Source organism: Canis lupus, chromosome 6, assembly GCF_011100685.1.
Source record: "Canis lupus familiaris isolate Mischka breed German Shepherd chromosome 6, alternate assembly UU_Cfam_GSD_1.0, whole genome shotgun sequence".
NCBI lineage: Eukaryota > Metazoa > Chordata > Mammalia > Carnivora > Canidae > Canis > Canis lupus.
Window position 1 is genome coordinate 43,582,747 of NC_049227.1, and position 15,203 is coordinate 43,597,949.

The following is a 15,203-nucleotide window of genomic DNA, read 5'->3' on the forward strand; positions in this document are numbered from 1 at the left end:
AAAAAAGGATAATGAACTCTTGGTTGTGGTGATAGAGGCCATTTACAATGTGGCTTGGAGATTGTTGTCAACTCAGGTCCCACAGCTCCCTTCATGTGCCCCTCCTCCGAAGTACCTGTTTATTGGCAGCTCCCTAAGTAGGTTATACTATTCACAAGCAGCAAGGTATGATGGTTCAGTACCATGAATGTGTTTGGACTCAAAGAGACAGCAGTTTGAATCATTTTTTCCCCCAAATTTTTAATGATTTTTAAAAAAGATTTTATTTATTTATTTATTTACAGAGAGAGTGGGAGAGAACACAGGCAGGAGGAGTGGCCGAGGCAGAGGGAGAGGGAGAAGGGAGCCTGAGGCAGGGCTTGACATGAGCCAAGGCAGCCACTTAACCAACTGAGCCACCCAGGCGCCCCTGAATCTTGGTTTTATCACTTATTAGTTTTAAGGTTCTGGGAAAATTAACCTCTTTGTTTTCACTTTTTAAATACTAACAATAGTACTTTGTGAGTAATGAAAGAGATAATGTAAGAACTGAATGAAACACATACATGTGCATATATAAAAGCTCAATAAGTGTTATCTAAAATTTTTCTTTATTTATTATTATATGATTATATATTATGATTATTATGCCTATAAGTTCATTCTATTTGAACCTATTACCAGGAATATTTGTCTTCCTCATATCTACCTGTTAAGCCCCACTTACCTTTTAATTCTCCCCAACTCTCTTCAGGTGTCAACCTTCTAGGAAGTTTTCTCTGTGTCAGTGAGGTCCCATCTCTGTCACTCAGAGTTTCCTCTACTTCTCTGTATTATAGTACTTACTATATTACTATGAATTTTAGTTTGTCTATCTCACCTGCTAGAAAGAGTCAGATAATAAATATTTTAGGCTTTGTGGGCCATTGTGGTCTCTATTTTACTACTCAACTCTGCTACTGTAACATCAAAGCAGCCATAGAAAATATATCAATAAATAAATGCTGTCTTCCAATAAAACTATTTTTACAAAAATAGGCAGTGGGCCAACTTGGCTTACAGGCTGAATTTGCCAAACCCTATGTACTAGGAACAAAAACTAGCTGAGGGTGAACTGGGTCTGTTTTGTATCCTTACCCATGACTTGACCTAATAAATAGTTACTGAGTTTAATGAATGGATAAGTCAGTGAGAGTTAACGAAAACTATAAATTGTGCTTACATCCTCCATAAACCCCAGTTCAATATATTTTTTAATTTTTATTTATTTATTATAGTCACAGAGAGAGAGAGAGGCAGAGACACAGGCAGAGGGAGAAGCAGGCTCCATGCACCGGGAGCCTGATGTGGGATTCGATCCCGGGTCTCCAGGATCACGCCCTGGGCCAAAGGCAGGCGCCAAACCGCTGCGCCACCCAGGGATCCCCATAAACCCCAGTTCAAATTAACTATTTCCTCACAGTCTCTTTATATGTCCCTCTCTTATTTACTTATCACATCTGATTATAGGAATTTACTGTATCTTTCATATCTTTTAGACCTTGCAATGTGCTGGACACATAGGAGGTACTCAATAAAATGAGTACTGGTGGGGAAAATGAATGAGAAATTTTTTTCAGGTTCTGAGCATTAGAGAATAAAATAACTGTCTTGGACTGACCGAGGGGGCACCCTAACACAACTCTGACTTATTCTGGAACTCTACATAAATATTACACAAAAATACTGAGTATCAGGGATGCACATAAGGGCAGAGATCAGCATTCCTAATGTGTTCTGAGCACTTGTGCTCACTAAGATTTGCTGCAGTGCTGGGAATCAATGATAAGTCTGGCAGGTGTCTTTTCTTCATCTGAATCTGAACCTCATGTCTGCTTTGTTTCCTGAACTTTTTTTAGTAGGTATGTTAGAATCTTGTAGGGTGGAGAAAAGAGGAGTACAAAAAAGGTAATATTAAGTGTGTGCTGCTGAGTGGCTGTGAAACTGCTCATAACAGACAAGGTCACTGACTGAAATGCAGTTCTGCTTTGCTCTTTCTAAAATATAAGACTGAGAACCCTTTCCTTTTTTTTTTTTTTTTTTTTTTTTTTTGAGAACCCTTTTCTAAACATCTTTTTTCATTGCATCTTGCCCAGTGCTCTTCTGGTCCTCTACTAATACACTCTAAAAGCACATTTAAGAACACCAACAAATAAACATATAAAAAAATTTCAAACATACTCAAGATAAGGAAAACTCAGAGTTGCAGTTCTTCTCATGGAAGCAGTATATGTGTTTTCTAGCCACAATCTAATGTAAACTTTGTAACCTTCATCTTTCACTCAAGAACATTTAAAAGAAAAAGTCAGTGTATTCTTTATTTAATAAGATATTATCAGGACCACATACCTGTTTGGAAGATGATGGCTGCCGAAGGTTGTACTTCCCCCAGGACCCACAAATAACCTCAGGCCTTCTTCTGCAATTCATATTTAAAATACTTGTTTTAGGCACACTTGTTATATTATTGTCAAATAATATTCCTATTATACTCAAAATTCATATTTCATGTTTCAGTTTCATTAATGAAATATAATTTTAAAAGCTACACGCACGTTTTCAAACAGGCAATTTAGATATCTTAATAGTTATTTCTCTTCGACTTCCTTAAAGCTTTCTTTAAAACTGAGTAAAGAAGACATCTTTTCCTATACATTTCCACAAGTAAGGTTTAATTATTTCTCTTTATAACCAGTTACATAATGAAACTAAGTCCATTGTTAACTCTTCTCTGTTCACACCAGCCTGAATAATTACACCTTTCACTGGTAGCATGTAAACTTTCAGCCTTCGTGCAAATGCTGAGGAGGGAATAAAGTATTCTATTATTCACTATCATCTTAAGATCACCACCTAACCCTCCAAATTGCACAGTGATATGAAGTACTTGTGTCTAGTTATGACACAGCAGATGTAGACATCCACCATAAGGTATATGAACATGGTGGATGTTGATGCAGACACAATAAAACCTTTCTTTAAGATTGATATTCTTAAACTAAAGTTCGTTATTCCAAATTTAAAATCCATTCCTGGAAATAAATGAGCTATGAAGTTATCCTCAGATTTTCATGGGCAATTAACTTTATTTTACACATGTCCAATAGTCAGTGTGATGTAGAGCTCCTTTCCTGCTGAGCACACGGACCACACAACCCTGGGGTGCAGACATGTATGTACATTTAATGTTATCTACGCACCTTCTGCACTGGAATCTAGGCTGAAATCTTGACTCTGTAGTATTTTCTCCACAATATCATCTGCATCCACTCTGGTGTCATCAACTCGCTTCAGCTGAGATTCTACAGAATCTTGCTTCACTGCGCATCTTTGCAAATAAGTAAAAAAAAAAAAGTTTCCTCCTTTTTCTTATGTTATGAAGACAAAGTTGTTTTTTTTTTTTTTTTCTCCCGCTTTACATGCAGACTGAAAGGATACCTGCTGAGCAGTTCTGAAGCTGTATCTTCTCTGCCGGCTGTATCAAGATTTGGTTCGGCTATTTTTTGCTCAACTTCATCACACGGTTCTAGAATGCTTTCGATTCCTGTTGATGTGCTTCCCACTGACGTGTTTCTCCTGTGGCAGAGCTCCGAGAAACTGGATGACCGGGAGTGGCATGTGCTATACCCTGCCAGAGAAGAGCGCTTTGGATAAACTATGGCTATCAACTACAGTGCAATCAAGTTTTCTTCTCCCACACCCCAGCAGTTTCAAGTAATCCTCTAGAGTCATAAATGTCAAGGGAATTCAACGGCTCCGTTAGCCTCTACCTGATACTTTCGACTGCTGGCTGGCATAGCTTGATGTTCTAGAATGACCACAGGCACCAAGTTCCTCGGGAACGGAGGCACTCTTCGCTGAAAGATCTGCAATATGTTATAATGCGATGTTACTATTACTGTTGACAAGTCAATGGTCAGTTTGTATTCTTATCTGCAGATTTTAGAAACTGCCAAGTTCATTATCCAGAAAAATTAGTTACCAAGTGAAAGAGACCCTTTTAAATTGGCACAATTAAACAACCGCTTAGCAAGAAATACAAAAAAACTTAAATACCTTAGTTTATTAAAGAAATAGGTTTTTTTTTTTTTCATAAGATTTGACAGCACTCTATCTTAAAACCATTTCGCTTCTTACGTTCAGTATTTCTCTAATAAAAATGAGTCAGATGTATTCTTATATTCACAAAATAGCCAGGTTTGGGTATGCTTTTTGAGGAAACCTTGCTCTCAGAAACCCCATCACGGCAGTAAACTAAAGAGTACTTTGTTACTTTCATGTTAGTGTTGCTAGTGCTAGGCTATAATTTGGGCAAATGTCTGTGGTTTAAATCAACACAGCATGGAGTGTAGCAGTGACAATAAAAGAATAAAAGTTCTCAGGAACTGATTATAGTATTTAGTTTCAAAGTAAATGCACCAAAAAAAAAAAAAAAAAAAAAAAAAAAAGCCCCCAAAGCCAACCCAGTGTCAAAGCCATTCCTAGCAGTTCCCTGATAATATGCATATTCCAGATGCCAATTATGTCTTTCCAGAATCAGGTTCCCCAGAATGCAAAACTGTGGCCATTTCCATTATCATGAAATATTTAGAAACTAGAACTGATTTTTCACGTTAGAGGCAATTGGAAGCCAACTGAGTAACACAGCAATGATAGCAGCAGTTCTATAAATGATATTGGATGCAGCCAGACCAAAAAATGCTGCCAAACAAGGAAGCTACTGGGGCGACCTAGCCCTTCTACAAAGGTTTCTCACTTCTGACAGGCCAAAAGATAGAAATCCAAACCAGCAAATCTAGTCCTGTGTTTAGGACACAAAAGTGAGCTACAGCAAGATCGAAACCCAGTATTGGCTCATATTGAGAACTATATAGGACTGACCATTTACTCCTAGAGTTGGCTCAGATTTTAATTTATCCATTTATCTATTGGTTTTCAAAATTTATTCATTCAATAATTATTTGTTTTCACCAAGTCAGGTGCCAATAGACAAGACATAGGGGGTACAAAATGCTCAGGGCACCTGGGTGGCTCGGTGGTTGAGCATCTGCCTTTGACTCAGGTGGTGATCCCGGGTTCCTGGGATGGAGTCCCACATCGGGCTCCCCAGGGGGGAGCCTGCTTCTCCCTCTGCCTATGTCTCTGCCTTTCTCTGTGTCTTTCATGAATAAATACAATCTTAAAAAAAAAAAAAACAAAATAAGGGGCAGCCTGGGTGGTTCAGTGGTTTAGCGCCGCCTTCAGCCCAGGGCCTGATCCTGGAGACCTGGGATCGAGTCCCATGTTGGGCTCCCTGCATGGGGCCTGCTTCTCCCTCTGCCTGTGTCTCTGCCTCTCTCTGTGTGTCTCTCATGAATAAATAAAATCTTTAAAAAAAATAAAAAAATAAAAAAATGCTCAGAGGTTAGAGGTAGAAGCAGTTAGAATACAATGTGGCAAGCACTAAAATACAAGCTTCAAAGGACAAGTACCCTTGAACACTACCTGGTGGTGGGGGGGGGCACAGCTTCAAAGAGGAGGTTAACTCTAGGTCTTTAACAGTGTATACGAACTCTAGCAAGACTTGGTTGGGAAAAGGATTCCTCATTTGCAGTGAGCAGACAGTCTGGTACAGTCAGAACATTGGGTAGTTGGGCAGATGACTGAAGGGAAAAGAGAGATGAACAGATGCCTGGTAGTGAGGGCTTTCTACGGGTTTAATGAAGGAAATAATTCAATGGCTTTCAGCAAGGGTGTGACATGACCAAATCTACATCCTGACAGCAGGATGAACAGTGGGTGAAGTGAAGGTTTTCAGAGTAACCCAGTTGAGAGTAAGAGGTGGTCAGCAGGCACAAGTGGCTGGGCTCGACTTGCTAGGGTAAGAAAGACAAGATGCAGGAGGAAGAGTTGGGAAGACTTGTGCCAGGTGCGCAGACCCTGAGGTGCCTGAGGACATCCATTTGCTATGCAGTGAATTTTTCCTGTGCCCCTGGCATTATGCTAGAGGTACAAAGACAAAACCTGATTGGGAAGAACCTGGAATCTAGCCGAGGAGAAAGGATCTCTGGGATCACACCCCGGGCCAAAGGCTGTGTTAAACCACTGAGCCACACAGGCTGCCCTTAGCCGAGGAGAAAGGAACAGATGGATTTCAGTATAACACGGAAGGAACATGAAGTGGGCCTTCCCAAAAAGCATTTGGTAATGTGCACCTGGAGTTTAGGAGGGAGGTCTGGAGGCAACACAGATCTGTAAACCAAAGCTTTTGATTTATATTCACTTTTACATTTATGTGATAGTTAAATCCAAGGCTATAGAGGATATTGTGCAGGGACAGTGAGTAGAGGGAACAGAACCTTGTGAAACCTCAGTATTTAAGAGGAAGGTGGAAGAAGATGAAGAGGCCTCTGAGGAGCTAGGGAAGGAAAGGTCAGAGAAGTGGGGACAAAGGGAAAAGAAGGCTTCAAGAAAGAGGCCACATCAGTTGAGAGCAGAAGAAATGCCCACAGGTGGTTTTGACAGTCATGTTACTGGAGGCATCACAAGGCAGGGCAGAAGCCAGAAGCCAGGTGGCACACGTATTTAGGGATAGACACCCAGCAGGTTCTTCCTAGAAGTCTGGCTATAATAGGTGTGAGAGAGGGGAGGGGAAGACGGGAGAAGCAGGGGAGGCAAGGCCACAGAAAGAAGAGCACAAACCCACAGAAGAGCAGTAGACAGAGGATGTAGGGTCAGTGAGTTTTGTTTGTTTGTTTTTAAATAAAGAATTCAGAATATTTAAGTACTGCAGAGGAGGAGCTAATGGAAAGGTTGAAAGTCGAAAAGGATTCACTGATCCTAAATCAGGAGATTTGTAGTCCTTATTATCTGTAAGAAACCTTATCTTTGCATATCTGGAAAGGTGGTGCAAGTGTTAATCCGCATCACTACACCCTTCTTTTTGTTCTTACAAATAAGAGCCCTCCTCACATCATATGAGAGAAGGAAGGAAACTCCTAAATCCTTTTTCTTTCAGCCAATTTAACATTTTCCCCGCCCTGTTTGGCTCCCAGAGCCCACTCTGACTGTGGCTGGGAGTGTCCCGGTGTGGCCCGGGGCCCAGCAGCATCAGTGTCCCTGGGGAACCAGGTAATGCAATTAGGCCCCAACCCTGACCCACCGAATCAATTGTCTGGCTGCAGGTTTAACGGGCGAGCACACCAGGTGAACTCTGATGTCCACTCGTGTTTGGGAACCACCGACAGACAAACGTGATCCACGGAGGAGAAGCAACATCTGACAGCTGGCTGGCGCAGTGGGCCAACTACTGTAGTATCCTGGGGCGTCTGGAGGGCCGCGGTACACAACGGGGGCGTGTGTCACTGCAACATCTAGCTCTTAATCTGTCAGGGCCTAACGTTTTAGACAAATGAAGCATTGGCTTAACCAAAAATTACATACTTAATACTGCAAAATTAAAACTCTTTCTGGCACATTTCAAGCCATCTACCCACAGAATTTTAAATGTGGGTGGGTCTCTGGGAATCTTTTAGGGTGTCTAATAGGGAAAAAACAAAACAATGAGCCACACACCCATACCTGCTATTCCAAGATGGATTTTGAGAGTCTCTCCACCTTTTCTGTCCTCTTCCAGAGATTCAGATTCACCAGCAATTGGTATAGACATCGATGTAGAAGGAGGCCTATGAGTAAATAGTTCTAAGGATCAGAACTTGATTGACAGGTGAATGAATCTGAAAGCTTCAGTGTTAAAGACTGGTCGTGAAGTCAGTACACAGCCTTAAGTAAGGTGCCTGCTTTAATGTTACCTTTTTGAGGGTGAGTGTAAGAAAAATCAACAAATACAGGAAGCCCGGGTGGCTCAGCGGTTTAGCACCGCCTTCAGCCCAGGGCCTGATCCTGGAGACCTGGGATCGAGTCCCGCATCGGGCTCCCTGCATGGGGCCTGCTTCTCCCTCTGCCTGTGTCTCTGCCTCTCTCTCTCTCTCATGAATAAATAAAATCTTAAAAAAAAATCAACAAATACTTTATGTAACAGCATCCTCAAAACTGGCATAAGATTCATGGGGGAAGAAAAGGATTTTTGCTCAACAGGAGCTGTGCGGCTAGAAAAGGGCACTGCCTTCACAGAGTCTGGGAAAGACAGGGGGGCTCTGTGTATCCCCAGCACCATCGGGTAAGATGCTTCAACCGTCAACTCTCAGAGAAGACAGGGAGGTGTCGGAGGCAGAGAAGGGCATCAAGCCCCCCGTATGTGAGGTTGGCAGAGGTTGGTGGGGGGAATACCTCATGCTTCCTGCTCCATGGCCCAAGTTCCCTTGCTGGTACCCATGGTTTTAACTTCTGCCTTCTCTGTGAACAGTTTCCTTGCCCCAGGGGGAGTCTGTAAAAAGCTCCAGTTGTATAGATTTGCTTTTTGGGCTGGATTCTCTGGGGGTAGGTGATGGATACATTTTCACTGGCTAATTCAAGGCTCCTATCTCCATGTGGAAGCTGTGAAGCAGGGAGGGGCTAGTTTGAGTTCTAACAAGAACTTTTCTTCATTTAAAAAAAGAAGACATCCCTAACCTTTTGAGGTTGATAGTCTATAAAAAACAAACAAACAAACAAACAAACAAACAACCACACATCTTGCAGCACCTGGGTGGCTCAGTGGTTGAGCATCTGCCTTTGGCTCAGGTTGTGATCCTGAGGTCCTGGGATCAAGTCCTGCATCGGACTCCCTCTGCCTCTCTCTGTCTCTCATGAATAAATAAATTAAAAAAAAAAAAAAACAAAAACCACATCTTTCTAGAGACTATCCCTGGGTGACCTGAGATAAAATAGGAAGGTGGCTGAAGGGATCATGAAGCTAACCTACTACTGCAATCCTTTTTTTGCTTCTGTTATTCTATATTTATTGAAATTCAAAACAAACCAGCAAAGTACTGCCAAAACAGAGATAACTAAAATAAACTAGGAAAGAGTTTCCAAAATAAAGATGACCAAAAATTGGCCTGAGTATATTAGTTCTCTCTTGTTGCTGTAACACATCACCACAAACTTAGAGAACTTAACACAAATTTATTACCTTACATTTCTGTAGGTTAGAGGTCTGACATAGGTTCTACTGGACTAAAATCAAGGTGTTGGAAGGACCACATTTCTTCCTGGAGGCTTTAGGAGAGAACCTGTTCCTGTCTTTTACGACTTCCGGAGACCACCTACATTCCTTGGCTCATGGCTCCTTCTTCCATCTTCAAAGCTAGAAAGGTTGCATCTCTCTCTGACTGTTCTGTATTTCACATTTCTCTCTGACTCTGACACTCTTCCAATTACCTTTTCCCTTGGGTTATACCTCTTCCCTTTAAGGACGCTTGGGATGGTATTGGGCCCATCTGGAAAACCCAGAATAATCTCCTTATTTTTAGGTCAGCAGATTAGTACCTTAATTCCACTTGCCACCTTATTTTCCTTTGCCATTTAACCCAACATATTCACAGGTCCTGGGGATTAGGAGGTAGATATCTTTGTGATAAGGGGTGCGGGTGGGTGGGTGGACGTTAAATGCTACTCTAATGCCACACATTAAATACATCACAGTTTAATAATTTCATGATAGTTCAATTGTCATTCAGTTGCCTTAATCTACAGACTTTATCTTTTTAACCTTTATAAAACATTAAACCAGATGAAACAGTAACAAAAAAATGTAAAGCAATACAAAATTGTACATTACAATTGGTTACACAGATTCTCTCATATTTTTCCTATTCATCATCTCTTCTCAGCCTCCACTAATTACTTCTGTTTGGTCTTTGTTTTGTTTTTAATATTTTATTTATTCATGAGAGACACAGGCAGAGGGAGAAGCAGGCTCCCTGTGGAGAGCCTGATGCAGGATTCAATTCCGGGGATCGCAACCTGAGCTGAAGGCAGACACTCAACCGCTGAGCCACCTGGGGGCCCTCTGTTTGGTCTTTGTACCTCATGACCATAAGAGTCTCCTAGCTAGTCCGCCTCTCTCTACCCATGCTACTGTCACTGTGCTCTTTCTGAAGTGTGCACATGAACACGTTACTCTCTGATTTAAAACACTTCAATAGCTCCTTCCAGATAAAGTTCAAACTCCTTAGAATGGTAATACAAGGCCCTTTGCAGTCTGGTCTTGGCAACCTCTTAAATTACCAAAGGCTGGATTTTTAAATAATGTAAAACGATAGTAGAACCCTCCCCCAGCCCCACCCCGCATTTGTATTCCATAAGAAAAAGTAATATGCAAAACAAATACACTTGGAGAGTGTATTTTATCATGGATGGTGACTCATGCCCACCTGTCCTATCTTTTTAATGCCAGGTACTTTGTTTTTCCTTTCACAGGTGGCCTCATTTTCTTTTTTAAGATTTTATTTATTCATGACAGACATAGAGCGAGAGGGAGAGAGAGGCAGAGACACCGGTAGAGGGAGAAGCAGGCTCCATGCAGGGAGCCCGACATGGGACTCGATCCTGGGTCTTCAGGATCACGCCCTGGGCTGAAGGCGGCGCTAAACCGCTGAGAGGTGGCCTGATTATAGTATCTCCATCCCTCAACCTCTTTGACCTGTTTTCCAACCTTCAGAGCTCCCAGTCTGTGGCTTCTTTCTTTCTCCCCCTTATCAGTCTCCCTCTGGCTCCACTCTTTCCTGTCCAGCCTGACTTCAGGGCCACACCCCTTTTAGCAATTGACCTTCAGTTTGGTACACCTTGTTCTGCAGGTTCAAACAACTTAAAGAACCCCAATCTTTGATAGATGTTAGCCTTTTAAAAAAAATTATTTATTCATGAGAAACACAGAGAGAGAGGCAGAGACATAGGCAGAGGGAAAAGCAGGCTCCTCGCAGGGAGCCTGATGCAGGAATCAGTTCCAGAACCCCTGGATCATGACCTGAGCTGAAGGCAGACACTCAACACTGAGCCACCCAGGTACCCCAAATTTTAGCCTTCTTCATTAACTGCTCAAATACTGGGGCAACTAAGCATTATGGAGAAAATTAATTAACCATGGGGACTGATACTAAGGCAGACTTACAATTTAAAATCTTAGCTGGGGGCGCCTGTGTGGCTCATTCTGTTAAGCGACAGCCTTTGGCTCAGGTCACCAGCCTAGGGTCCTGGGATGGAGCCCTGCATGGGCCTCCCTGCGCAGCGGGGGAGCCTGCTTCTCCCTCTGCCCCTCCCCCCACTCGTGCTCTTTTTCTCTCTCACTCTCTCACAAAAACAAATAAATAAAAACCTTAAAACAAAATAATAAAAAAATAAAATCTTAGCTGGGCCTTGAAAGCTCTAAGTCTCCCTAGACAACTCAGTCGGGTCTAATAATCACTGAGTACTCATTACCCCTTTTTGTTCTGAAAATGTATTTGTATCCCTTATCAGAAAGTGTTTAATATAGCTGAATTACACAATGAAAGAGATGGGATTTCAACTTCACAGTAATGTTTAGAGTATGTGAAAAATGACCTAAATGACAATGTATTCATGTCCTGTAACAATGCCACAAACTCATGCAAGCCATTTTCTTTTCCTGGAGTGTCTTTACCTACCTCTTCTGCTGCATAATTTCCTATTCATCCTCTTAAAATTAGTTCAGTGTCACTCCCTCAGTGAAGACTTATCCTGGCTTTCAAGAAAAAGTAGTCCTCTATGCCTTGATAGCATGATGTTCTGTGTCCATCTCCCACATTATTAGTGAATCCTTCAGAGCAGGGGCTTGTCTTACTTAATTTGGTAAATGTTAGCACATAGTAGACAATGCACGAATCTTGGGACCTTGGACAAATTAGTACCTTAACCTCTGAGCCTCAAGGTCCTCACTTAAAAAACATGGATAATGCATCACAGTTGTTTCGAGAATTAAATTGGGATTTAATAGTCATTAAATCATTTTGACAAATAGTTAATTTCCTTCCTTCTAGAATCTGAATGCTCCAGAGCCCTTGCTGCTCAAGAGGATTACATCATCCCCAGATCTGCTTTACCATCAAATTGTCAGGTGCCAGGGTAGCATATAATTTCTCTCTCGAACTATCCTTTTTCTTTATTAGCACTAGTGGTTGGGCTTTCTTTTCTGCCAGTTTCATTCTTTTACAACAGTTAGTGGATATTTGATGAGTTGCAGAGAACTACAAAACGGAGTTTAGGGCAGGTAGTTAGAGGCTGACTGACCAGCTGTCTTATCCATAAATACAGGCCCTAAGGTATGAAATTTGTCTTTCAGAAAAATAATTACAAATAATTACAAATTACGTTACAGATCCTCTGCTCATAAAATATCAAAACTAGAGTTTTAAAGCTGAGAATGCTAACAACCTGCTGTCTTCTCGTTAGTTTCTCCAGTAGGTTTTTAAAAACTTTACATCATGAAAAATTCAAAGACAGACAAAAGCAGAGAGAATAGTAGAATGAAGCTTCCCAACATCTAGGTCTTATGGACAAATAGTTGTGTTAGTCAATTGCTTTGTGCTTTAGCTCCTCATCTGTAAGATGAGAACTTGGATTTTATGATACTTTTAAAACTGGCTTTGTGAAGGTCCCTTAGAGAGTTTAGGGGTAGTAAAGTACTGTATCTTTTTGCTCCTCAACAGAAAAATGTTACATACCAGGATTTATAATATTCTAGGAAAAATAAAGTCCCTGGACTAGAAAACTTCCAACATTCTTTTTAGCTCTAAAGTACTGTGATTTTACCTTTCTGATATATACTGAAATGTAATCTAATAAAAATAATTTACTTTTTATATCAGAGGTTTAAACACTTTCCTATTCAGTCCATACTCAGCAAACGCATGGAAATGTTACAGCTGCCCTTTTTCTACTGATGTGTACGATTTCAGATGTTCAGAGAAAAGAGACAATAAATATTGGGGGTTTGGTTCTCTTGAAAAATACTTTCAGGTATCCTGGGATTAGGTTTATAACGAGTTATAAACATCGTTTTCTATAAATATAAACCCTAGACTGTCAGAATTACATTCCTGGAGATAATACAGAACATAAAATGATCTATTTTTGAAACTCTCATACAGAGTTTCTGCCTCTCTGTATGTCTCTCATGAAGAAATAAATAAAATCTTAAAATTATTTTAGGGTGAAAAGAGAGCATGGGGGAAGGGGCAGAGGAGAGATAATCTCAAGGAGACTCCTTGCTAAACACAGCACCTCATGCAGGGCTTGATCTCATGACCCTGAGATCATGACCCAAGACGAAATCAAGAGTCAGACACACTCAACCCACTGAGCCACCCAGGCAGCCCTGCACATTACTATTAAAAACATGAATTTGGGGACCTGGGTGGCTCAGTCAGTTAAGTGACTGCCTTTGGCTCAGGGTCCTGGGATTAAGTCCCATGTTGGGACTCTGCTCAGTGGGGAGTCTGCTTTTCTCTTTGCCCCTCACTCCAGCTCATGCTTGTTCTCTTTCTCTCTCTCTTGCAAAAATAAATAAAAATCTCTAAAAAACCAAAAAAAAACCTATGAAGTTGATGCATAGGGAAATAATTAAGGTTTTCTTTTCTAAGTGCATTTTCTCAGATATTTAAATAATATATAATTGACTTTCTTTTTTAATTGTCTTCAGGATTGCTAATGAGCAATCCTATTGCCTCTTCCCATTCAGTTCACTCTTCTATGCTCTGAGAGGACTTTAACACATCTTTCCTCAAACCCCCACCTCCCATCTTTCCCATTCCCACCCTTCAGTGATCTTGTTTCCTATATCACTGAGAAATCAGGAGCAATTTGAAGATAGCTTCTATAGGCTCCCACTTTTCACATAACTGCATCTGAAGCCATATTCTTTGCCTTCATTCCTCTCAACAATCCAAGGACACTGTCTAGCAACTGTCCTTTTTCTCTCTGACCCACATTTCTCCTTCTCTACTGAACCATTCATATCAGTATACAAATAAGCTGTATTCTCTCCCATCTTAAAAAAACCCCAAAGACTTGACCTTGACCCCATTTCCTCTTTTTATTTGTAACTCCATTCTGTTCCTTTTTTTTTGCAACAAAATTCCTCATAAGAATTGTTTATACTGTCTCCAATTTTTCTCCTCCCAAGCCCTCTTTAACCCACCCCAATAAGGCTGCAGGCTCAGAGCATTCTACCAAAGTGCTTGTTGAAGGCACCAATGGTCTCTGTATTGCAGATCCAGAGGTCAATTCTCAATCCTCATCTGCCATGATCCACTTCCGTGGTGTGGGACAGAGCCAATTACACTCTCCTTCTTGAAACACATCTTTCACTTGGTTTTCAGGGCAGTCCTCTCCTTTGGTTCCTCCCTCCTCTCACAGTTGCTCCTTTGCTGGTTCTTCCTTGTCTCCCCAATCTCCAGCACCCTGGAGTGTCCCACTCCTCTTTATTTATACTTACTCCCTCTATGTCATTTAATCAAATCTCATGGCTTTAACTACTGTGTGCTGATGATGTCATGATTTCCAAATCTGTATCTCTAGCCTGGCCCTCCCCATTGAACTCTGTAGTGCTATATCCAACTGCCTACTTGATGTGCCTGGTTGGATGTTTAATAGGGATCTCCAACAGAGCATGTCCAACACCCAAGTTCCCAACCTCTAACCTATTCCTTTTAGAGGCTTTCTCATTTCAATAAATGAGTTACTCAGGCCCCAAACCTTGGACTACTCAAATAGCCTCCTAATTCATCTATCTGTTTCTGCCCTTGCTCCCACTGTTGTTCCTACAAATTGTCTATTCTCTATCCAGCAGCCATAAGTCAGATAATTTTATTCCCCTGCTTGAAACCCTCCAGTGGCTTTTTATTTTACTAAGTTATAAGTGGCCTCGGAGACTCTTTATCATCTGATCTCATCTCCTATCCCCCTCTTGCTTATTCTTTCTGTTCTAGACATACTAGTCTCTTGGCAGCTCCTTGGACATGCCAACACACTCCTCCCTCCAGGCCTTTACTCCTGTTTCTTCTACCTCAAATGCTCTTTCCTCAAATGTCTGCATGGCTTCCCACCCCTGTCAAGTCTCTGCTCAAATACCATCTCTGCCAAGGAAGACTTTCTTGACTACTCTATAAGACAGCAACCCTTCTCCCCACTATGTCCACCTACCCTGCATTATTTTTCTCCAAAGCACTCATTGCCATCTTTAAATTATACATTTATTTATTAGTTTGTTGTTTGTTTTCCTCTTAAGAATATATGCTCCAAGAGGT

General features: G+C 41.3%; 1 protein-coding gene across 4 annotated transcripts in view; it reads right to left on the reverse strand.

Moving 5' to 3' along the window:
* The window catches only part of FAM102B (family with sequence similarity 102 member B), an 89,157-nt gene that overhangs the window by 10,562 nt on the left and 63,392 nt on the right, over positions 1-15,203 (reverse strand). For 3 of the 4 annotated variants that reach the window (XM_038541150.1, XM_038541152.1, XM_038541149.1), the window contains 5 exons: positions 7,579-7,682; positions 3,789-3,884; positions 3,457-3,646; positions 3,219-3,346; positions 2,368-2,437 (listed from right to left, as the gene is read on the reverse strand). In XM_038541150.1, coding sequence (XP_038397078.1) covers positions 2,368-2,437; positions 3,219-3,346; positions 3,457-3,646; positions 3,789-3,884; positions 7,579-7,682 — 588 coding nt within the window. Of the gene's footprint in view, positions 1-712; positions 863-2,367; positions 2,438-3,218; positions 3,347-3,456; positions 3,647-3,788; positions 3,885-7,578; positions 7,683-15,203 lie in introns of those variants that run through there. The other variant, XM_038541151.1, reaches the window with a different exon arrangement.